At 43.4% G+C, this 26005-nt stretch overlaps 1 protein-coding gene across 9 annotated transcripts in view; it reads left to right on the top strand.

Moving 5' to 3' along the window:
- The first annotated feature begins 1703 nt into the window (after positions 1 to 1703).
- dock3 (dedicator of cytokinesis 3) overlaps positions 1704 to 26005 on the top strand; it is a 173872-nt gene continuing 149570 nt past the window's right edge. For 6 of the 9 annotated variants that reach the window (XM_077008180.1, XM_077008170.1, XM_077008162.1 and 3 more), the window contains exon 1: positions 1706 to 2497. In XM_077008180.1, the coding sequence (XP_076864295.1) occupies positions 2461 to 2497 (37 nt within the window). In that variant the 5' untranslated portion in view covers positions 1706 to 2460. Of the gene's footprint in view, positions 2498 to 26005 lie in introns of all 9 variants that reach the window. The other 3 variants (XR_013131732.1, XM_077008236.1, XM_077008187.1) reach the window with 2 other exon arrangements.

Here is a 26005-nt window from a genome sequence, read left to right as displayed (position 1 = left end):
TGACCAGCGGCAGTTTGCTGCTCGCATCGCCATGGTTACCTCATGTTCCAGAAGCTCGTTAGATTCTTTTAGGATCAATCACCTTTACGTGCTAAAAATAATCGTGTAAATGGAGTTTACTCATCTTCTGCTGCTGGGTAAACAAACGATCTGAAAATCAGCGATACTTCAGCTGGCTTGTACACTTTGGGCTTCACCTTAGAACAGAGCGTACCGTATGCTGCAGGCTGGATCGGTTTGAAGCTTGCATCACGATGGCATTCCTTTCAGGTGCCAGACAGTTCTGTTTGAGAAGGAATGATCATACTAAAAACAGTGACCCAAATATGGACACTGCTGTGCGAAATCATCTTCTCTGCACAGTTAGAGGCTGTTCACGGGTGCAAACAAAAAGAGACAAACAACAACAAAATAAACAAAACATTAAAAAAACATACCACCCACCAGGAATTATCCATCTGTATAGAAATGTGTATATAGCCTACATTAAATAGTTCGCACAGCCCTCAATATTTGAACGTACACTCCATTTTTACCAAATAGTTCACTTCACAAGAAATTCAGAATCTACACATTTTAACTGTTGTATTATGAAGGGATTTGTGGTAAAGTATGTGATTATTAATTAGGTAGAAAGCATGTGTGTTGTGTTTTATGTTATCACAGACAGAAACTGAAGTTCCAAAATTCAATATTGTACTATATTGTTTGCTTATGTATGAATGTGTCTCATGCATGAGTATATCTGAATATGGGTCCCCAGGTACATGCAGGTCTAGACATTTTCAGTAATGAATAAACCTGCTACCATCCACCAGTCAGTTGCATGTCTGATTATTATCCAGGTAGAAAGCATGTGTGTTATTTATTACAGACAGAAACTGAAGGTCCAAAATTCAATATTGTACTATATTGTTTGCTTATGTATGAATGTGTCTCATGCATGAGTATATCTGAATATGGGTCCCCTGGTACATGCAGGTCTAAACATTTTCAGTGATGAATAAACCTGCTACCATCCACCAGTCAGTTGCATGTTTGATAGCTGATTGGTGGAATGACAGCAAGATGATATTTGATTAGCATGGTGATATTAGCATGGTGACATGCTCGATTGGTTAGTCTTTACTAAACCTACTTTGCATCTTCATCAAACCCTTAGGCCTATAACGGCAGCTATCTGTACACTCCACCCACCCAGCAACAACAACAACAACAACAACAACAACAACAACACACACACACACACACACACACACACACACACACACACACACACACACACATACACACACACAAAGAAATCAATTTTTTTTTTTTTTTTTTTTTTTTTTTTTTTTTTTTTTTTAAATTTTTTTAAACGATTTTTTTTGCGCAACAAAACTCACGAACTCCTTCCCAAGGGCTCAAACTTTAACATTATACTTAGTGCCTATGGGAATTCATTCATAATCGTTATTGTCGCATAAGGAATAATTCCGTGTTTGACAGATGGCCGGTTAACCCACATTCGGAAGGGGCGTGTTGTGTCCGCAGGATGTCTGCGGGTGTGAATTAAACTGCCAGATTACTTTACAATAAAATAATGGCAGTGAACTTCATTCAGGTTCTTCCAAACGCTATGTTAACAGTAAGTAATAAATGATAATTTAAGAAGAACAGAAAGTTTACACTAGTAACTAGGATAATGAGGACTAGCGTGCTGAAGCAGGCCACTCATATCTGGGCATCAGCTCAAACATTTAAACCAGTTTGTAAAGCGCTGTTTGGCACAGGCTGCCGTTAAACGGGCCCATCATAGGCGTTAACCAGCAAACTCCACCAGAGTACGATTAGCGAACTATGTGACAGTTTACATCATGTGACGGCGGACGGAGAAAGATGGCGCAGCACTGTCTGTAAAGAGTATGTAGTTCACACTCCGACATGGTAAACAGCAGGACGCTTGGGCGCTGATGGAGGAAAACAACATGCGCACACGTGCGTGAAGCTCTGCGGGTCCGCTCGTCTCGGAGCGGCGCCACCCGCTACTACATATTTCCATATCAGACCTCGGGGCGATTTCGGACAGTCACCAGAGGGGACTGACCAACGGAGAAGCTGACGTGCGACCAAATTAAATAAATAAACGATTGTCTTCATCCTGTCTGGCGTTTCAGATGCTGATGCACTGATAGAAAAGAGAAGAGAAGAGAGACTGAATCACGATAGCGGGGTTCAAGATTCCGAACAACTCGAATTCATGCTGGCGAAAACCATTGAGAAGAGGTGATCACGCTATGGTTGAGATGTGTCATTCAAAGATCGAAGTATGATTACCAAAGCCCTTATAAATAGATGTTCCGATATAAAGCTGCGCTGTAGTTTATACGTTTGAATCTGCTGTAGCCTATTTTCATGAATAACTGTTCATGAACACAACTGAATCATACTTGATATCTTGGGAGTTTAACTGGGATCATGTGGACACCGACGGATAATGAAAAACTCGGAGTGGGTGAGTTGTGTTTGAATTCTCATACTCTGATGCATGTTTTGGTCTCGCTTGGTCTAAAACCTACCTAGACACAAACATACAAATTTAATTCCTTGTTACCCAGGCTGTTAAAAACGTTGATTGCATCAGAAAGTATGTGCACCAATACTGTTGCAATTATAGCAAACTACATTACTGGAGAAAATAGAAAATCCGCAGCTGTCCTGAAGGTTTGTTCTGCTTTGGTCTTTGGTTCTGATCATTTTTTAATAAAAACGAATTTCTTTAGCATAATTTCTATTCCGTATTGATGATGTATTTTAATTGTCTATTGTTGAACACTAATATGTTAGTGTATCATCGTCATATATTATAGTTTTGGCCGATAGGTGGCGTCGACGGTACTGAAGTACATTTACAACAGGTGTACAGAAAAAAATGCATTCATAACTCAAGAAAACAATAATCATTTATCTTCATTTGAGTCTTGGGGAACAGCGGCAGCAGATATATCACCCAAGATAACCCACACAGTAACCACTGCATTCAAAACCACCGTCTAGTGATGCATGATTTCCAGCAGTCCTGTTCAGAATATTTCAAAAATTATTCAGAATTATGAATGATATTATATTTATTTAATATTATATAATATATTACATTTTGATTTAATTTAGTTAAATTAATTATTAATTTGTCATTGGGCTTGTCTGGCAATAAAAGCATTTCACCCAGCATGCGGGAACACTTCAGGCAATATTAAGAAACTGGAATCAACTACTTCAAAACAGTTGAGAGGACTGATATGAACTAGAAACTCTGCATTATAAACTCAAAGCCAGTTTTTAAATTCATCCTGAGTTTTACTAATAAATGTCAGTAGGGGCACAAAGGCCAAATTATGGCTAACTTCTCTGGCTTAACTGCATGTAAACAAAAAACTGTAAACAAAAAGCACTGTAAACAATAAACACATCATAATTTCAATGTAGGTCTGTTTAGTGGAGTTCTCTGCTGAGTGATATGACAAAATGGCAGTTCTCACATCTGCACATGGCCCAGTCAGCATCTATTTATAAATGCTGACCCAAATTAAATATGCAATGAAATATGCAATTCAAACAGGGCCCTACCAAGACTACCAGCTCACTATTGTGCTTAGGCGGCCTTAATAAATCATATGCTTATGATCTGCAGAGGTCAAAAAGAATTTGTTATGCTTCCTGTGTAATACAACAGTTCTGTCTAAGTAATGATTAATAATGCATCTGTGACTCTTGACTGTATTGAGCAGCATTGCATTATCTGCAATTAATAAATATATTTGACATACTGTCATTTAATGTAATTTATCAGTCATCTAGGCCCAAAACACAGACATATGTGTGCATGCAAACACAGAAAATAAACAACAAAAAAAAGTTTGTTAGGTTCAATCTCTAGAGAGCCAGGAAACGACAAGGCTTGGCTTTGCTACCAACAGGCGGGTCTTTCAGAAGGGCAGAGGTCTGCATTCCAAGACGGCAGGAGGAGGTAGCTAGTGGGTGCGCTCCAAAAAAAAAAAAGAGCTTGTGAGGTTCTACTGCTCCGTAAAAAGCCCCAGCCATTCTCTCTGCCCAGTTAATGAATGGCCCTTTGTGAGTATCTGGGGCCTCTGGGAACACAGTGTGGGTTTCCAGTCTCCCAGTGGCTGGCCGAGCAGTTCCCATCACTGGAGGTGGTTTCCCCCACCCCGGGCCTTAAAGGACGTCTTCAGCCTGCAAGAGCCATGTTGAACCAGCGTTGTTGGAATGTTAATACTACATGACACGTGTTATGTGCAGCCCCCAGGAAGACTTAATATGACCGCGAGCTGTCAGCAGAAGGGAGCCATATGTAGCAGAAGTGTGATGCGATGCGATATGATATTTAATCACATGCACTATGGGGAGGAAGGCAGTGCATCAGTGGATGTTAGGAGACAGGCATCATCACATGTTGCAGTAGAATGCCACGCCTTTAGAATGTCTGACCCAGATAAGATTGAGTGCTACAGTTTGAGCTCCGAGTCTGATAAAAACTGTATTCATAGGTAAAACCTTGGTGTCTCAAGATAAACAAATGCCTTTTTGATATTTAATGGTACTTGAGAAATAACTACAAGCAAACATAATTGATAATTGATCATCATAACCATTATTTGTGATCAATCTGGGATTTTGCAATATGTTGTAAATAAAATGTTGCACACATAAGAGCTTAATATGGGTATTTAGACAAGATCATGCAAATGACATGTTTTCTGCATGCTCTATGAATCTGTTATCCTTTCAAGCCAAACAGAAGGCAGAAGCAGCTATTATGGTCTGTAATTGAGTTCATATTGGATGGAGGGAACTCAGGCACATGCAGAGTTTGACTTCATTTCGAATATTCTTCCTTGAATATTCAATATTGCTTAATGAAGAGGGTGAGCTCAATTAGTTTTATAATAGAGACGTGGCAGGCAGGGCCACGCAGTACTGTTGGGCAAAGCTGGAGAGATTGGCTGTTATTCACAGGACCGTTACATCCATTAAGGGTTTTAATTGCCATTTCTGCTATTAACTTAAGTAGGACGAGTCCTGGGATGTTTCTCCTACACTTTGAGTTGCAGGATTGTCTCAATGTAGCATTCCGGTGTCTGTTTTGTTGTAAGTTGGTATATATAGTACAAAGATGTGCATATTACTGGTTATATTACTACTTAAATCCGTTTGCATCTTAAAACACTACGTTGGATGCTGGATGCTGGCTGTTTGCATTAATTAACGATTTCCTGTTCAGTAACCTTTAACATCACACCCGACATCTTGCTTTCCAAATTTTTCTTACGCAACAGCATCTAGTAAGCAATTAAAATTTATTTGTATAGCACTTTTTACATCAACTTTTGCCACAGAGCAGCTTTACGTGTGTCCAAATACAGGCCCCTGTACAGTGCTGTGCCTTGCCCTTGACCATGGTCATGAACTGTATTGCAATTAATGTGATGGAAATGAGGCCGTCTCTAATGTAACTTATTGTGCAAGAGATCAGCTTAGTCTCATAGAGGCGTAGTAGCGGGGGACAGACACGTGGAAAGGGATGCTTTGATAAGTACTCACCCCCTGTGCCCAGGGAGGTCTTGTTCACCTGTGCTGCCAAGAATACACAATGAGACATGATCACAATGAGACATGAAAATCTGTCTGGGGAGGGGCACCAGACGAAGACAGAATTTGCCATGCCAACAGTCTCTTTTCCAAGTTGTTATAGAGTTACAGATCTCTTATTTCCCCCATGGGTCAAAATACTTCCTCTGTGTGCACACTTGAAGGCTCATATGGCCGGATGTTCACATATCAATAAGCCTTAATTATGTGATATTTGGACAGACCACTGACATCCTTTCTAACCTTTGCTGTTTTTCTTTCTGACCATTTGGTTTGATCAGACAGAAGAGCTTTTTGCATGAACACGAGCAATATTGTAATAACAGCTTCAGAAATAGTAATGTATTTCTATAGTAATACATGTAAGTGCTGTTATTATTCCTCTTATTATGTACTGCAACTTACTTTCATCATGGAAACTGCTTTGCTGAGCTGAAAAATGATCATCAGATGATCCTGAGTTCAGTGCTGGTGCTTCCTTTGTGGCAGCAGAGGACTCCTGAATGTGGAGTTCTTGCTAATTATTGCTGATTAACGAGAGAATCTGCCAAAGGTGAGATGATTGTGAATAAGCCTCCAGAATTCAGAAAACCCTAGTGGAGCTGTCCAAGGTCCTGAGCGCCCCTACCACATGGCGTGCGGCATTTTCACAGTAAACCTGAAATTAGTTATACAGTCTGTAGCTTATTGAGTCTTTCACTCGGTGATGCCTAGACAGTTGTAGACACATCAGTGGTAACTTTTGCAAAGAAAAGTGTCAGGAGGCACAGGTGTGAACCCATTAGAACAAACCCTGTGGTGACAAAGGCAAGAGCCGCTTTTCTATGGTTTTTTCATACTAGCAAATTAATGGTGCCTGGATGAGTCACTCCATTAGCAAAACATTGACTTGGAGCTTTTTGTCAGTGCAGAATCCACCCCCCCCCCCCCCCCCCAAAAAAAAAAAAAAAAAAAAAAAAAAGAGACAGTATTAACATGGCAACCAATGGGTGGGGTCAGACTGATGTGAGGATTGATCCCTCTCGGTTGTGAAGCAAAGTTGTTTTTGAGCGAGCTGCCCTAAACCCTAGCAGGAGTGAGGTGTCTCACTTTAGATCAGCTGTCCCGTTCCTCAGTGGTTTACCTTTATTCACTTCCTAGTTGAAAGTAATTACGGATCCCACGTCTCACACCCCATTCCGAGGACTTTTGATCCGTCGGGTCTGGTGGATCTGGTGGATCACACTTTGCTGTCAGTGGCTGATTGAACGATGCTGCAAAAAAATAAAAAAATTCCTCGGAACTTCGTGCAATGTTGAAAAAAGAGGCACGTTGTTCTGGCTTTTAACTGAAGGTTAAAGCTTTGAAGCAGTACTGGTTGCTGCACAAACAGTGTCTGACACAGCATTTTCCCCCCATTGTGATATTTAACCCTGGCTTTGATCAGCGCCTGTCCCACAGGCAGAGAAGTCTTTAGGCCATTTTATTTTTGTTATCTTCCCCAGGTTTTGTCTGGAGGTCTGCTTTAGGAGGCAGCGTCTGGCCGTGTATGCCTGGTGAATGGGGTTGAGCAGGGTGAGAGAGCTGTACTGTCATAGGCAGTGCACATTCAGATCTCGTGTCTTTGATTACTAGACACACCTCACGGCCAGCAGTAAATGAACATTTGTGTGTTCCAGACGCTGGATTTGTGCAGGAGAGAGAAAGCACACACATGAAGGCCAAATGAAGCATTCATCATACTAATACGCCTCTTTAATCCTACATTGTCATAGCTCCATATGATACTCACTGATGAACCTGGTCCAAAACCAGAAAGTACTTGGGACTTGCTTCTCTTCCTGCACATAATGGTAAAGACCTTTGAATTTGAAGCATTTTCTTACTTTTCAAGCAGGTAGTGTACACTAGCCGCCTGTGAGACTTATCTTCCACACAGCCTTGTCCCAGCTGAAGGACCCTAAGCATTGTGGGAATTCTCACAGAGAGTTCCGCTGTTGTTATGGCAACTGCTGTGAAACAGAGGCCAGCCCTGCGGAGCTCTGGCACAGGGATTCCAGCATTGCCATAACAACCCCTGTTAATGGCATCAAAAATGTTGCCAGACTGGCATTGTTCAGTAAGCAAGTCCCCGCAGTGATGCAAAAACACGCTAGTCAACCCAGGCTCACCAGCAAGCACTTACGGCTCTCAAACTGCAGAGTTCTGGTGGTTTACATGATTTGTTCGTTTTGTGTTACTAGTCTTGCATCTTAGAAGACGGATGTGTATTGCAGTTGTTTTACGTCTGTAACCAGGATTTTTAAATGAAATCATGAATGTGAGATGAAAGTTGATTGTCAGCGCTCATTTAAGGGGAGTGCTGGTCTGTGGCGGGTAAATGAGTAGGAAATGCGTTGCTTTTTATGTTGTCGTCTCGTTTTAATGAGTCGACGATTGGCTGCTGAGTTGTTTCTTGGCTGGCTGTGTGCCTTCACATCATTAGTACATAAACAGGATACGTAACCAAATGTCTGGGACTGGTTGTAGATGTGGCTTTCATGTCTGCAATCTCTCAACATGAGGAGAACATCAACGTCATCGCCGGCAAAGCACGAGTGCTGCTTTCCATGATTTAACATACCTGATTTAGCCCATCAGCTCATCACTAGGCCTTTCCTGACCTGCTGTGGTTATGTTATAATAGGTTAAAGACAAAACCCTGCAGGACCTGAGACTGACACCAGTGACCCGTGATGGTTCCATAATAGTGCCGATCTCCAAGAGCCTTTAGGAAAGCGCTCGTTCCGAGCACTCCACAGAGAACTCTACAGAGCACTCTATAGAACACTCCACAGAACACTCCACAGAACACTCTACAGAGCACTCTACAGAGCACTCTACACCGAGTTGCTGGCATTCAGAGCTCGGTCCTCAGTGAAGTAGCTCAGCTTTAATTAGCTGTGTTCACCGAGACCCTGAGGTTCCAAATGAACCGATGACTTCATGGATTTATTTTATAGTCTTGCAACGAAAAAAAAAAATGGTTGGGGAGTAGGGGAGAAACGTTCCCAGCATGCCGTTCTCTGCACGTGAGGAATACGAGCAGGCAGTCAGCTGTAGGCTTCAGTCACTTCTGTCTTCTGGAAGGCAACTCTGGTCACCCTCCCTGATTAGGGCTGAATAACTTTGCTAATAGCTGTTTAAGCCGTGTTGCGGCTGACTCTGGTGTGTGTTTGTGTGTGTGCATGTGCGTGTGTGCGCATACGTGTGTGTGTGTGTGTGTGTGTGTGTGTGTGTGTGTGTGTGCGTGTGTGTGTGCTTACGTGTGTCAGCTGGACCTCTGTGCCCCCACCAAAAATAAAAGGGCCTCCTGTCAACCATTTTTCTGTCGGGATGTTGGTGTCACCTGCATTGGTCTTTTGGGTTGGTGGTCATGTGTGTTTGGTGGGGAAGGTTTAAGCTCACAATTAGAGCCAGAATGGCTGAAGGTTTTTGAGTGAGTTATTAGTGAATTTTGATTTTGTGCTTCACACCTTTGCTTGCATTGTAGTTAGGTTTTTGCTTGCTTGGTGGTCAGGACAGTTTTACAGGAGAAATAATTTAGTGGGATATATTTAACTTGCTCAATTGCACCTCAAGCTGTGAGCTGGAACAATTGGTACTAATAGCTTGTTCTCCATGTCTGTAAATGCTGCTGAACAAGATACCTGTGCTGCCACCTTCAAGGAGGCGCTGATCTGTACTCCTGCTTAACCGGGTTCAACCTCCCACTTCTGGCCAAATTAGCCGTCTGTTGTTGTGACGGACAGGAGAAACGCCATTTTTGTTTATTTGTTTTTTGGAAGGTCCTTACCTCAGGATGGCACAGTTGTTCCCCTTTGTTTTGCCTTTTTGACACTGTGGTGTGTTATTGTGCTACACATGCCTTGCCGCTCACTGGATGAGCCGGAGTGCTTCTCCTCATCTACCTCAAGCTATCGTGGGTTTGTGTCATAAAGAGAAAAGAGCTACTTTTCTCCCTGTTGCCAGAGTTTCTGTGATGGGGGGGTGGTTTTTGAGATTCTGTTGTGTGTGTGTGTGTGTGTGTGTGTGTGTGTGTATGAGAGAGAGAGAGAGAGGGAGAGAGAGAGATGGACCACCTTGTATATTTATATCCATAACTTTGCATGGTTGTTTATTGATCGATAGCTCGCTAGCCCTTGCTAGCTCAATCGTATCTTAGCCAGCTGTGGTCTAAGTGTTTTTTCCTTCAGTCATTTTGAAAACTGAATAAAACATATGATGAGTTGTGTTATGAATGAGACCATCTGTGGTTTATCAGAATCAGAATTGGGTTTATTAGTCTAGTGTGCTGACACATACAAGAAACTTGGTTCCAGCTATTGTGCAATGATCAATCTGCTAAAATATACTTATCTTATATACAAAATAAACAATATAAATTATATAAAGAACCAGTATATGTGATCAATAATTTATTTATGTATGGGAATGAAGTTGTGTAGTATATATATATACAGTATATGTAAAGTAGATGTGAATCAGGATGTTCCTTCTGAAGAAACAATAGTAGATATAGAATAGTGAAGGACGTCAGTCAGCTGTTGAAGAGGTGTCATGAGGAAACTGTTCTTGTGTCTGGTGGTAAGAGAGCATACAGGATTCTGTAGCGCACGTCTTAAAGAAGTTGAAAAGGTTGTGTCCAGGGTGCAAGGAATCTGGATCGATTAACCATGTCTGTTTCCTGCTTGAAGAATACAAGGAGGGAGAGCAGTGGAGCAGTGTTGATCTTTTCTGCTTCCTGTTTGCTGCCGTCTGTTTCTGTCCTATCCGGCGGCCGCTCTGTGTTGGGTGTTCACAGGACAGATTGGGTGGCTGTGGTGACAACTCGGCTCAGCGGGCCGCGTGCTACTTCCAGTCAGTTTGTCCAGGTTCAGAAATACTTCACTGGTGCAAGGAAAACTTCCTGCCTCGCCTCACAGATCCATTTGTTTTGACTGCGGACTTTGCAGATGGAAAAAAAGATGGAATAAATATGGTTGGAATAAGATGAACCAGACAGTGTTCAGTGTCGTAGAGCTGCTGGAGGACAGACTAATGTAAATTATTAATAATCGTGTAGCAGTGGTCCAGTGTATTATTATCTCTAGTGGGACAATTAATATACTGCCTTTTGGTAGTTTGTGGTTTCATTTTGCTACACATCTGGATGGAATTATTGGTACCCTTCATTTAAAGATAGCAAAACCCACAATGGCCACTGAAATAACTTGAAAATTGACAAAACTAATAATAAATAAAAAATTACTGACAATCAACCACTAATAATCAGACAATGCTTTTTTTAGACATAACCACAGTATGTAAGTACCCACTGAATGATAAATGAAGTTCTAGCATTTTTTTCCAAAGTAGTCTCCATTCATGTTAGCCAGAGGATGTAAGCACTGACCAGGAAGAATAAATATAAAATGGCTTGTGTGTATGAACAGTGTCTCCAAATTTGGGTTGTAATATTTTCTAAGCACCATGGCATCTAAACACCAACCTTCACTGATGCAGTAGCAGATGTTGTCCCTGATAGCTCCATTATGTGTTTGTTATACGTGGAAGCCAGCAGAGTTAATCCAGTGTGGGATAGTTGTGATGAGCCATGTTTTGGTGATACAAAACAGCAGCAGAACGTGAAAGGTACTAGATCATCCCCTTGAGGAGAAGTTCACCCATTTTGTCGGCCAAGGAGCGGAGATTGATCAGGTGATGTGACGTGGCGTCACCAGCTCACAGCCATCTTCTCCACCTGCACCTCCTCCATCTCAAACAGAGAGCCTCTGTTCTTGCAACTAAGATCTCCAAAACATTTATGGGTTCGTGAAAACCTACCATGGACCACCTGATTCTCTGCTGAAAATGATTGGGTTTGAGTAACCAAACACAGAGTGAATAATCAAAAACAAAAGTACTAGAGTGTTGTAACTAAAGTGCCATCTGCGGTGCCATCTTGAAAAAGGCAGTATTGCTAATGTTTATAGCGTTAATGAATTCCTGGCTTAGCAAAATTACATTTTTAAAGCAGCTTTGCAAGGCATTTGCCAACGTTATGTCTCAATTGTGCTCAATTTACATAAATGCTTGCAACTCTTGCATTAATGTAATACTGTCTGTAACACAGTCAGCCATGGAGGCAGTGCTGAGTGATTTGGCACAAGCCCAGCCGTCATTTCATTTCAAAAACAGCTTTCTTGTAGCGCGGCTTCGTTGTCTCCCTTTCTATTATTTAAATTTCTATCTTAAAGGTTTACAGTGGGTCACTGCATGCTCCTCCAGACACTTCCCACTACCCCCCCCCCCCCCCCCCCCCCCCCCTTCCTAGGGCCGGACCGGGTCTCCACAAAGCGGGCCCACCTGGTGCAGTGTAGAGACCAGCATGCAATGTCCCAGTTGTTTTTAGCAGAGAATTTGGGGCTGCTTTTCCTCCTGAGCTCCCTCGTGGTCCAGAGTGGAACTTCGGTAGAAGACTTTACCTGCACCCATTTTCTCCAGACAACACTGCTCACCTCTACTACAGCTGGGGCTGCATTCGATCGCCACATGCCCGTTCTCGGGTCAGAACCGCTCTCCATGCCCGGGAGCTTGCGTTGGGCTCTGTGCTGGAGCTGGTGGACTTGCTCGCTCATGCCCTCCGGGGTGCCAGGATCGACCCGTTTACAGCTCTGTTTTTTTTTTCCCAGCATATTCAGGGGTTTGTGGCATTGTTAAAATAAATTCTGCAGTTGAACATTTCATAAGCCAGACCAGTTTCACTGCAGTCACCGTGGGGCCTGGCTTGATGTGTATTGCCTCAGTCAGCTGGTGCTGTAATGTGACCCTTAACCCCAGCTCATTCCTCTGTCCAGAGGGAGACTGCAAATAACGCTAATTACTAATTCATCACGGTCTAAAGTGGGTAGTCCTGGTTCAGAATGTGTGTTGCGGTCTGTTGCCGGCTTAGACCTCCAGCCAAAACTTCACACGTGGATCTGCGGCAGAAAGCAAGTACCAGAGCTTTATGTTCTTTAGATGAACATGGTTTCCATGGAGGGGAAGAAAACTCTCTGGCTTGAGAAGCATATTTTGGTTCTCTTTCTGTGTTTTTTTTTTCTTCTTTTTTCAGTGCTTTGTTAAAAATGCTCAAAAGATGTCTGTCTGTGTTGTCATTGCCTCAAATTTGATCTCAGGCCTTCTTCTGGGTTTATTAAAGTGCTCCATTGTTCTCTAAGCCTACGCACTTCTAACTAGGGGGCTGCTGACAGGATCCTTTGGTCCTGTTGTAACAGTCGAATTCCATTCAAGCCATTTGATTCTGCAGAGCCGTTCTATTCAAACTCTTCATTAATAATGTCAGCATGTTGGGATTCCTGACGGTTGGTTCGATTTCGCTGAATTTTCATCATAGTTTTTGCCCATTTGATCTGATAGCGTTATGGAAGTTGGTTATTTCTCTGCAAGGTGTGAAGGACATGATGCTGCACTACAAGCCCATCACTGTGTCAAGTGTGTAACAATCACACTTGTCATGACACTGAAATTTGCAAAAAAAAAAAAAAAAAACGTGACTGTGTGCAGCAAAATTAAAATATGTTTTACATTATACTCAGGTGTTCAGTTCTCCAGCCACATTTCATCCACTCACACATGATTATATGTGGGCCTTTAAATCCAGAATGTCTGTATAACGTTGGTGCGAGGACGTAGGATGACGAGTTGAGAGCAGAGCGTTACCAGAATGTTTCATTTACCATTAACCATGGCGACGACACGAAGTCAAACAATGACTGACAGTACGTAGACAACATGCGCACATAAATACGCTGCACATAACGCTAACGAGACAAGAGACAGTTATGATGAATAATACCAACAACAGAGAATAACACGAACACACACCAAGACACATACGGAATTGACCGTACACAAACACGTAGACACATTCTGTTGCACTTCTGTGTACACTACACTAGATGCCTGACTGCTTTGATCAGGGTTTGTGTGTCTCTTTCTATGCTTTCATAATCTGGTCGACCAAAATTGGTTGCATCCGAAATTCATCGTTATTTCATGGTTTTACGGATCATAGTGTTTTATATGATTCTGAAGCAACTAAATGCTGGTCCCTTCCTAATCATATAAAACACTGTGTTCAATAACAACACAAAACAGCACCTGCGTATTCTCCATGAGCCCTGAGGAAAACGGACTACCCATAATGCCAATGAGATTGTGCATGCGCTCTGTTGCTCTCTCAGGGACGTACAGATTTTGTGGGGGAGGCCCATATGGATTCTCCCTGCCCTACTTCAGGCAGGGGGCAAGTTCAGATTTGCCAACACAGTGGCAGGTCTGTTTCTCCTCTGGCAGTAATATTGATTATGACCGGGCACAGCCATTTCCAGCAGGTGTGGATAAGCCACTTAGCCTGCCTGCATGGAGCCCACCTCAGGTGACTTCCTCCGTCAAGTCACAGGAACCTTCCCCCCCTCAAGATTCACTCCACATGTCCACTGATCTGTATATAATAAATGCAGTGAACACCACTGTGGCCTAGTCCACGCCCTGCGATATTGTTCAGGTCTAGCTCAGAGGGCAGGAGAGTCTAATATAAGGAGCATCATATAAATAGTTCTAGTTCCCCATATACGCCACGGCACGTCAAGACTAGATTAGCTGAAGCTTTGATCTTTCGAGCCGTGAAGTCATTTATTTGGATGGCTGCCGACGGGCAAAATGGTCAGTAGATTCGTGATGACACTTGGCTAAATCTGTCCGCAGCGGAAATCACTCAAAGTCTGACATAGCCATTGACAAAAGTAGCCTTTCACTGCCCTTGCTAATAAACTCCCATTACAAACAGCTTTGTATTATATAGATTTCAGGTTTAACTGTTTCGCCCTATCTTAACCAGATTGTTGAGACAGCACAAAAACCAGCACAGGTTCATGACGTTTACGCTAATGATTAGCGCCCAAGTACTCACATCAATTAGCGCAAATCCCATCGACATTCTTTACCAGTCCAATGATGAAGTCCATGATACAAACATCAAAGCGTTTTAATGGGACGTGTGTATCTCTGATCAGTTCCACTGCTGTTCATTTTGATGTGACACCTACCTTGGTAGCTACGCCTCATTTTTGAACAAGTCAATGGCTGTTCACTCATTACCCATTCTCCAACATGTTTATCTCTGTGTAATTGGCAGGGAGGTATTGTGAGTGTAACACACCCCTGTAACATTGGCGCTGCCCATATTGGGAGACATTATGCTCAGAACATGACACAGTTTAACCAGTTCGTACAAACTTACCAGTCAAATGGGACTTTTTTCTTTTGCTCAGGTTATATAATAAAAATGGTTATTCTAGAGGTTCTGTTCAAATGCAGAAATGCAGGAAAGAAGCATAGAACAGTAACTGATCTTATAACCGATGTGTTATAATGTTGTATAATGTGACATAGCTGGTGATGCAGCAGACTTAGAGGAGAGATGGAGACCCGGAGCGTTTGTAGCAGGGCTGGCACAAGGTCATGTGACCGTTTGAACACACCGAGTGATGTTCGGATGGCTCGAACGCACCGCCCCAAGGATCCTGTGACTGGGCGAACGTGCCCTACAGGCAGGGGAGGCCGTAGTGGTGGCAGGGTCTCAGGAGAGGGGGCTCATGCTCTCACCTCTTTAGAGTGAGTGAGATGGAACCTGTAATAGTCTGTGTGTGTGAGAGAGAGAGAGAGAGAGAGAGAGAGAGAGAGAGAGAGAGAGAGAGAGATGAAAGACGCTGAGTGAGCTTGAGAGACAGAGTGAAGTTGACACTGGTGTGAGAAGCTGCTGTCTCTTCTCAGTAACTCTGACATGTCGTTTGCTGTGTAGGTTCTTTCTCTCTCAGCCGGGTCTGACGTGACAGGCTTCCACAGTGCCATTTCATTAATTATCCCTGTGATGAAGTGTAACTACTTGTCAGGTGTCCTGTGTCGGTGAGCTCTGTGTTCAGCACATACACAACTGTTTGTGCACGGCAGTGGCTCAATATTTGGGAAGAGATCTGCAGCTAACCTTGTTATGGCAAAGTGGCTTTGTGAAGCATGTGAGGTTCGCGTGAGGTGAAGAGGAGCGTGTGGAAGGTTAGCTGCACATGTGCAGACCCCCCACACATGCACACACAGTGAAGTAGAGATGACACATGACCTATGGGAAATCATAGTAACCCCAAGATGGAGGGTCTCAATGAACGTATAGAAGTGAGAGAAGATGGCCATTCTCCACTGGGCTGTGTCAGCATACTTCTGCATCTGAACGCGCGCGCGCACACACACACACACACACACACACACACACACACACACACACACACACACACACACACACACAGGCACAAGCTTTATTGACTAAAGGCCAAATGACAAATCTGTTGGGATATTTTTACCATCAGTCTTTTTATATGTATGTAAAACCAGGTGACTTTTACTGTCTTCAAAGCGCACATGCGTGTGCGTTAACATGTCCAATTGGGACTTTTATTTTGGCGTGCACCATCTGGTCAGGGGCTTTATGTGTCTTCGTCCTGCACTTCAGTTTGATCTCTCTGTCTCACACCAACTCCCTCACCCTCTCCCTTTGCTTTGCTGGGTCCAGTCTCCTCCCACAACCTCCAAATTGTCTCAACTTCTCATTCACTCACTAACCCTCATTCTTCCTCTGCTTCCTTTTGAATGCTCCCCAAATTCTGCCAGTGCTCACTCATCCTCTCTCTCTCTCTCTCTCTCTCTCTCTCTCTTTGTCTTTCTTTTACCTCGCCCGCCTTTCTTTTGTTGGCTGTAGTTAATTCCTTGTTATGTGTCATTGCCAGATACCTCCATGCAAAACAAGCGTAAAGAGTCCAGTGTGAAAGTGTTTATGTTCAAGTGTACTTCACCTTAAAACATTAGTGGTTGTTGAATGAAAAGAGGGCGGCTCGAAGGAGACCACATCCCCTCATCCTTGTTGAGGAGACAGTTCGCATTTAAATATGTTGCTGAACTGTAAAACTCACCCTCATTGCTAAATCGTATTTCCTGTTTTCCATTTTGTCTTGGGGCCAATTGTTTTGTGGATATGACTGGAATAGGATAGATTTGCTAAGATCCTTTGAGGAAATTGAAGATATTTATGACTCAGTAAGGCAACATTTAGGTTTATATTTTGCTTTCTGTATGTTTTGTTAAAGCAGAGCAGAGAACAGAATATCCCTGAATCTTAAGGTTAACAGTCACAGCATGAAACAGTGAATTTATGGCCGAGTTTGAGTCCTCACCCTTTGGAAAGTACTCACTCTGGAAAACGTACATCAGAAGTATCTTTGAACAGAATCACACTGCAAATGCATTGATTGTATTTTGATATTGGCACTGGGTCTTTGTGCCTCCAGCATGTTTCATTATACAGACACTGTCCCTCCTCCATCACCTTTAGACAATCTCCACTGGCCTGGCTCCAGAACAGGCTAGGAGCAGGAGAGAGGTTGAACCTGTTCCCAAACACCCCCCACCCCCCCGAGTCCTCAGCTGGCTGTCCCCCCGCTGAAGAGACGGTGCTTGCTGTTGCCTCCCTCCGCCCGTACTGAGTCCGTGGGACCCTGGTCTGCTGGTTCTGGAGGCGGCCGGGTCATGTGGGCATTAGTGCCCTTGCGTCAGCTCCCCCCCAGTGCCCCCTGCTTCTGGGTGGCATGGTTGACCCTTCGGCCTTGCCAAGTACCGGCGCACAACGGGATGGCTTCCCAGCAGTGCAATTGTGCCACACACCAGCGGGCTCTTTAATTAATCCATTAAGTGGGCAAGGCGAACAGGCCACCTGTCACCATGCCAACGGTGACAGCGCGACCAACACTGGAACTTTATAGGTCAAGGAGGGATTCGTTCTGCATCTACCTTCACCAATGTATAAACCCCACGATCCATCTTCTCTATTCCCAGAAAACACCAGTGAGACTTCTGATCCCAGACGTGATTAATCTTCAGTGTTTCTGCTCGACTTCGGTAACGGTACTGTAATCAGAGATACAGTATTAGGAAACATGGCTGCTGTCCCAGTCATAATTGTCAGGGACAAAAGTGTTTTCTGATGCTTTACTGATCATTCCTATTACATTATCCTCAGCCACTGCTGCTAAATAAACACAGTCCCTTTAAAGCCGGTATAATGGCGGCTTAGCCTACTGGTCCAGTTTTGGAAGTCACCATCTGGAGTCTAATCCTGTCTGGCCCGCCACTATTGTTATCTGGACAGAGGAAGCATCCACAGATGTGTGTGTATCAGACACAACACAAGGGAACAGGACCCGACCACTTATGATTTCAGAGCCTGAATCCCTCATTTTGATTCATGCATCTGATTCACTGTGTTCATAAACAAGTCACAAGCATTTCACCTGAGGAAGAATGGAATTATAGTTAGCTTCTCAGACTGAATCCTAGACCAATGGGCCTGAATCTATTTTAATAAAACAGTTTTTTTCTGTTAATAAGCATTTCCTGTAGCGATTCTAAAATAAATCCAGATTGCATGTAACAATGTGTAAGAAAAATCCTCTCAGTAAATGACCAAACAGTGTACAGAATGAAGTCTTTAAATACAGCTCAGTACACAGTCTAAAATGCTCTAATTACCATTACCAAGTCGCTCAAATTGAACATTTATTAGGCCATGTTTTGATCTTATGGAAGGACACAGAGGGCTGAGATCAAGCTAACATCAGCAAATCAGGATTTTTTTCCATTCATGTAACTGTTTACTGACCTGAATCAGAGGTTTCAGATACACTGGTCATTGTGACAAAAATCTGCATTGCCATTAGGCTGAACATTGATGAAGAGTGTGGAGCATTAGGATTGGCTAAATGGTCCTTCATCAGAGGATGCAAACAGAGGGGAATCTTTCATACTCTGATGTGAAGTTTTGCACATGAGGCAGTAACAGCACAGGGGAGGAGAGGGCAGACTCACAGATCTCAAAGGAAGCGACATTTTTTTTTATTCCCTTGAGCTGGTCTAATAAAATATCACTTTCTTCCTCCTGAGTTGTGTGTTAGTTAATTAAAGTGTTAGTGCTGCTGTGCTGGTAGTCCACAAGGCTTAGTGAACTGCATCAGTATCTTCTGATGAAGGCTTGTGATTTTTGTAAGGGGCAGATTGAAACTGCAACTTCTTGAGTCTGTCCCGTCGACAGAGAGGAGCTGTGTAGATTGAGAGACCCCAGTCAGGGTAGGAAGAGTGAGAATAGGAACTGGAGTCTCTTTGCTGAATTAATCAGAAAATATTGGCTTTTTTAAACATAGTGTTCAGTTTATTCTGTTAAATGGTAATGGGACACACAAGACCGTTCCTGGACATTAACTAGGAAGGCAAGGCAAAAACAAATATTCAAATGACTCCTAAACAAACTGATTGGGTGAAATGTCAGTTTAGAAAAGCCTTCGCTTGATTGAAGGCAGTGTGGTGTAATTTCCCACTTCTACATCGAATTTGTGCACAGTGTTGAATTCCCCAAAATGCCAAAGCCTGTTGTGTTGCAAGGCTGCCTGCACCCTGTACCCTTCCCTTCCCAAACCCAGTTTAGTCATAACGTTACCCAAACCTTGCACACATGAATCTATACTTGCTGTATGAATTTACATCTTTGGATAATGCATGCCTGTAGTTCTGAGAGACGCTCCTTCGGTATTGTAAACACACTCTCCATCCAAGATCACTCAAGTTAGATAAAAAGATCTGAGCATTATTTGTGCAACCCCTGGGCAGAGCGAAATCGAAAAGCCACACGTATTAAAAATGCAGCGCCTTTCTCAAGTCAGGAGCGAGACTTGCCTGTGTGCTGCCTGAACTGGGTGCTCTTCCAACGAGACTCGCTCCTCACATTTGCATTCCATGTCCGTGCTTCCCAGAAATCCTGTGCCGTGCTTGAACACTAATCATTCTGATATCGGCGTTTTGGTATATATGCTGAAGAGGAGAAGGTCCAGGCCTTCAGCGTATTTCGAGATCATTGACCTCATGTCCCTGTTTGCCACATTCGTGCGCTTGTAAGACCAAAGCTGAAGGACTCGTTTGCTGATCCGTTATTTGCTCCATCTTGTTACCCCGGCAGCTGTGGGGGAGGTAGGTGTTCTCCTGATTGGTGTATCTTGGACTGCGCTGTGCACATGGATGTGGGAGTTGCCTTTAACGCAGCAGGTGACCTTTGTGGCCTGTTGCCCCGTGTTTGGAACAAATACATGCTGCCATTCACTGGCTCTCTGACTCACCCTGACCTAACACATGTCATTATTTCTTTGTGAATTTCCTGTGGAGCTTGTCACATGCATTTTACATTTCTAAATGTTATTACACTGTTTTATTTGGAAATCCAATAAAAACAGCATTTACTAATGGGATAAGGGATAAAGGGCAGTTAGACATTTAAAATATATTTGATCTTGGTATGTTATAGAGTTATCCTCACATTCTGTCTGCTGATTGCCTGTAGCCCACTGGTTGCCTGGTTATACCCTAATGAAATCCTGTGGCCTTGGTTTTCAATACTTTTGCTTCACTCACTTCCTCATGCACAAAACCACACATGCAGCAGCCCAGGCGAGGGGCGGACCTAGCGCAGGCGAGGGGCGGAGCTAGCGCAGGCGAGGGGCGGACCTAGCCCAGGCGAGGGGCGGACCTAGCCCAGGCGAGGGGCGGACCTAGCGCAGGCGAGGGGCGGAGCTAGCGCAGGCGAGGGGCGGACCTAGCGCAGGTGAGAGGCAGAGCTAGCGCAGGTGAGCACACGAGTCTGGCGTCCCGTGCTCCTGCGAGTTTGCTCGATGCGGGATCTGGAGGAAGGGGTCACGGGGGGTGTGGTGGAGGGGACGGGACACTGGCTCCTTTTACACTCAAGGCCCAACCCCCATGGCGGGGTGGCCCCAGGGGCCACAACGCAGGGCTTTGTCCGCCATGAGCCTAGCCCTGGCACCCGTTGTGCTGCGTCTATCGCTCGACCCCCTGGCAACGGCGGTGCCAGCTTTGTATGCCAGTCGCGGATCCTGTTGGATGCTGTCCAAGATTAGTTATGCCTGGTTGCTTGCTATGATGGTGTTGCTTGCAGCGTATGGTCTTTAAATGCCAACCTCATGAGTGCTGGAGGGCGGAGTGTGTGTGGGGGAACTGACACGCCCACATTGACTGTAGAATACTACACAGTCTACTTCAACGCTTGTGTTGTACAGTGCATCAAAATCATTTTCCTTTTGCAAAAAATGTAAAGACATTTACATAAAAAAAATTTACTTTGGTCACCAACTGCATTGTATCACCTGTGGATATGATGTCACAGCGTCGTAGAGAGTCAGATACAATGAATCTTTGGGGATGGTGCTTGTGGCTAAATTGATATAACCCAGTCCAAGGGGTGAGTGCGAGTTAGTGTGTGCATGTGGGTGGGGTGTGACATGATAAACAGCATCGCTCAGACTCCGCCCCCTTCCACTAGAGGAAACGACTGCACAAAAAAGTACAACAAAGTCGGTCGGTCCAGAACGCTCACGTGGCACATTCCACCCAGCCGTAGACTCCTGTCCTGCCCGTGCACGGTGCCATGATGCCATGGTGCAGTCTCAGCCTCCGCTGACCCGCAGCCCTCTAGAGAACAACAAATCCCAGAGAACAAACACCTCGGCCACCGGCTTCAGCGTCGGGCCCGGGGACATCTGTTTTTTCACTTGCTCAGTTTTCCATGGATGGACCCTGCTGAGGAAAACAGAGCCTCCTTTCGGCCAAAGTGAGGAATAATGTTATGTGAAAACAGACAGCTCCGGGTCCTCCTGTGTCTGGCAGTTACATAATGTGTCCTCTGGAAGAGAGGGGGCATTGTGTGTGGTGTACAGAAGCATGCTGGCTAGGACTGATTGCTTTGGTGAAAAGCAGAGTTTGTGCTTTTTAACACACACATACAGTGCGCAAGCACACACACACACAGACACAGTGTTTTTCTCTGTCTCTATTCTTTTTATGATTGAATATTCCAAATATTCATTAAATGTCTTGTTTTTTATCACTGCTGATAATTATTTTCATTTGAACTTTAATACTTATTGAGCAAAAATAGTTTCTATAATAGTACATTGAATTTACACACATGGGTCAAAAATGACCCACATTCATATCCAGTGTTATATAATGCTGGTGGGGTTTTTCTGTGTTCCTGTCTTTTGAATCTAACATAATCCATAATCTAACATAATCCAATAATAACTAGTTTTAAGTTGTTACTTTAGTAGTGAGTGGGGTCAAACATTCATTTGATTTTTGCCACATATTTTTCATTTTATCACACACACACACAATGTCAGGTTTTCAAAGTGACCACCCAAATGCAGACATCAAAGGAAGAGGAAATTTAAATGAAGCATCTTCAAAATAACCAATAAAGGGTATAGGCAAGATCCAAAAACAGAACATGGAGGAACAAGACAAATAGGGAAAGCAGGACAGGACAACAAGACCTTAAGATTATGACTCTGACTATGATGACTATAAGATAAATACTGCAACACTTAGTGTGGAAGACTAATGATGCAACAAAGGCTGAACAGAAAACTGGACTTGAATACAAACACAGTCAAGGGGACGAGGGACAGGTGAAAAGACGCTCAGGTGAGGACAGTGAGCAGAAAACAGGTGGGTGACAGGCAGATCGGTGCAGCCTCTGCAGTGTAGTGAATGCTGTAACGGACCGTTGTGGTGAAGGGTTTTTACTGGTCTACATTCCAAGTCTCACCTATGGTCATACTGTAAGCTTTGGCTAGTATGAGATCATGAATACAATGAGACAAAGAATGAGACTGCGACTACAAGCGGCTGAAATGAGTTTCCTCTGCTGGGTGTTCGGGTCTCCCTTAGAGATAAGGTGAGGAGTACGGTCATCCGGGAGAGACTCGGAGTAGTCTCGCTGCTCCATCTTGTAGAGAGGAGTCAGTTGAGGTGGTTCAGGCATCTGGTTCACCTGCCCCCTGGACTGGCTGGCCTTTCTGTCTCTGCACCTTTTCCTCTTTCTGTCTTTGGGAAGAGGGCAGCAAGCACACCTCTTCTTCTTTCGTTGGCCCTCTTTGGGGGTGTCTTTTTGAGGATGGGTGGTGGCTGTGGTTCATTTTTGTAACCCACATCTTCCCACTGCCTCAAGCACATGCTGTTGGAGTTTGGGTGAGCCCTCCATGTACCTCTTTATATGTGTCATGACAAGATTTTTGCTCAGTTCCTTGATGAATAGCAGCCATGCAGCGTTCACACCACCCATATCACCAGGGTGTTGTGCAGGTGAATTCACACCACCCATATCACCAGGGTGTTGTGCAGGTGAATTCACACCACCCATATCACCAGGGTGTTGTGCAGGTGAATTCACACCACTCATATCACCAGGGTGTTGTGCAGGTGAATTCACACCACCCATATCACCAGGGTGTTGTGCAGGTGAATTCACCCCACCCATATCACCAGGGTGTTGTGCAGGTGAAGTTGGTGTAGACATTGAGGATGGAAACACCCACCATGTTGTACTAGAGAACCACAGGCCTCTTCAAGGTTCAACAGTTAGCTAGTAAATAATAATTACTTGTGACCTTCTGACAAGTAATGTACTCACTCTCAAGGTAACCTAAACCTAATAAAATAATACAGTATGTACAATTGTCTTTCCCAAAGATCATCAAAATATTTTCTAAAGTAATGTTAGAACAATTGAAAAAACAATACTTGTGTGATGGGAGCTGTGGTGAGTTATGAAATGGTAAATGCATGTGGGTCGTTTGTGACCCATGTGTGTAAAATTGATGTATAAATACAAAAGATGTGTTTTTTCTGAAAGTAAAAAAGGAAAATAAGAATCAAGATTTGTATTAAACAAAAACAAGATATTTACTGCAAACTTGGGATAGAAAATGATTAATGATTTATTAATTTAAAAGATGTACCATAGAAACACTCAGCCAAACATGAATTAACATAGAAAATGAATGCGGGTCATTTTAGACCCATGTTGTGCATTAGAGGGGTAGTGCTACAAAAAGGGTTTTTATTCAAAAAGTAAGAAATGAAAAAATAAATTAAGGATATATGATGATCAAAAACAAGTTAATTGAGGAATACCTTGAAGGCTGAATGATTAAATAAATTTTTTGCAAAGATATAGAAAATAAAAACTCAGCCGGGTCACTTTTGACCCATGTTGCGCATCAAAGGGCTAACAGAGTCTCCATCCAAAAAGAACCATGAACAGCAAAGAAATAAGAGTCCTGGATGCTAACAGGCTCGGTGGACTACACACCAGAACACACACACACATACACACACACGTCTGGGCGCTTTGTATGTTACAAAATTCTTCATTTCTTAAAAAACTCTTAAAGTTCCTAATTTCCCTGAGGGAAACCTCCCAAAGGGATCAATAAAGATGTATGTATGTATGTATGTATCTATCTATCTATCTATCTATCTATCTATCTATCTATCTATCTATCTATATATATATATATATATATATATATATATATATATATATATATATATATATATAATGCTGAAACTAAATGTATTTGGGTCAGTAGTTGGTTGATCTGATTAACTGACTGTACCAGATTGTAATGCCCCTCAACCCCACCCCCACAGAGATAGTAATGCCCCTCAACCCCACCCCCACAGAGATAGTAATGCCCCTCAACCCCACCCCCACAGAGATAGTAATGCCCCTCAACCCCACCCCCACAGAGATAGTAATGCCCCTCAACCCCACCCCCACAGAGATAGTAATGCCCCTCAACCCCACCCCCACAGAGATAGTAATGCCCCTCAACCCCACCCCCACAGAGACAGATCTGTTTGTTGTTCTCCATTCTTACCCCACCCACTTATTAATAGTAGAACAGTAGAACAGATTCCTCCCCCCCCCCCCAACACAAGCTCTACTGAGGATACTGAGGATACACTGGTCCCTGTTTATTATGGAGTATTACATAGTCTTTACTTTTTGCCATATTGGCAATAGTGAATGTTTCTGTCCCTTTAACAGCAATCTGCAGTAGGTGTTATTAGTGATGGGAAGTTCGACTCATTTTGTCGAATGCATTCTTTTGGGTGCTTCGTTTAAATGAATCGCATGTCAAACTCCCCACCCAGTTGTTGGAGGCACTACAGTCGTGTAAGTTAAGTCAGTTTGTGTAAAACTGTAGCCTGCTTCTCCGGTTTTGTGTTTCTCTGGTGACAGGAGTCAGCTGTGTTAACCGTGTTAACAGGATAACTTCAGTTCTGATATATAATTTAATGCATGGCTGGTATTTGTTCAGAGTTTTATGGTTGTGTCTATCTGTTTCTCAGTTTAAATGTAAATAAAACATTTCAGTAGCAGGAAGACACTAGCAGCTTCATAATGAGAATGTGCACAGCACAAACTGAAGACAGTTACAGGCTACACAGGGATGTATGTGGATTCTAACGTTTTTTTATTATGTAATGATTTTATGTGCTTCAACTGCATGTAAACTGAATGCAAAATTGCAAACTAAGATGTCAGAAAAAATTGTGATTCAATGTTGAATCAATTTGACTGATTCGTTGAACAGAGTCGTTTGATGAATGATTCACGATTCATGAATCAGACATCCATAAGAGGTATGAGTCTTTGAGCTGTTGTGGCAGAGGGTGTGACATGGCAGTAGGACAATGCCTGTTAATTGAGTTTTAAAGGAGGCCTGTTCACTACCTTTTACACATGTATATGTGTCCTGCTTTCTGCGGGTTGTATTTTAGTGCAGCACTACGTGTGTTATAATGTGCTCTGAGGGTTTGAGTCACCGGTCAAATTTATGCGCTGCAGTCAACTCAGCTGCTTCATGTCCGGATCTTTCTGTGTTTGTCTGCTCCGTTGTAATCACTTCCTGTCACTCGAGGATTCCCACGCATGCCATCACACGCAGGATTGCACGCAGGATCTCACGCAGGAGGCAGGACGCCTGCTGCCTTGCATCTGTCCATCACGACGGCCCCTATCTGATCCCACATAATCCCCCATTAATAATTCAGTCCACACGCACATCATCACAAAACACTGCCTTTCGCTTAAATTACTCACCCTTTTCCCCCTTATAATATGGTATTTAGCCACACTCCTTTCATCTTGACACACATTTCATGACTGACTGTGGAGTCAGTCATTTACTCTAATGAGTCTTCATGAAGCTGTAGTTGCAGTTAGCTAGCCAAAGCCTATTAACTGTTAGTCAGCTATCAACACTTTTATAATTGGAGGGGAGTATTCTAGAAAAAGGTCAAAGGGTGTGACCCTATCAGACACAGATAGGGTCTCGGTGCC

Source organism: Brachyhypopomus gauderio, chromosome 1 (assembly GCF_052324685.1).
Source record: "Brachyhypopomus gauderio isolate BG-103 chromosome 1, BGAUD_0.2, whole genome shotgun sequence".
In the NCBI taxonomy this organism is placed as follows: domain Eukaryota; kingdom Metazoa; phylum Chordata; class Actinopteri; order Gymnotiformes; family Hypopomidae; genus Brachyhypopomus; species Brachyhypopomus gauderio.
This window is presented reverse-complemented; position numbering and strand designations above follow the sequence as displayed.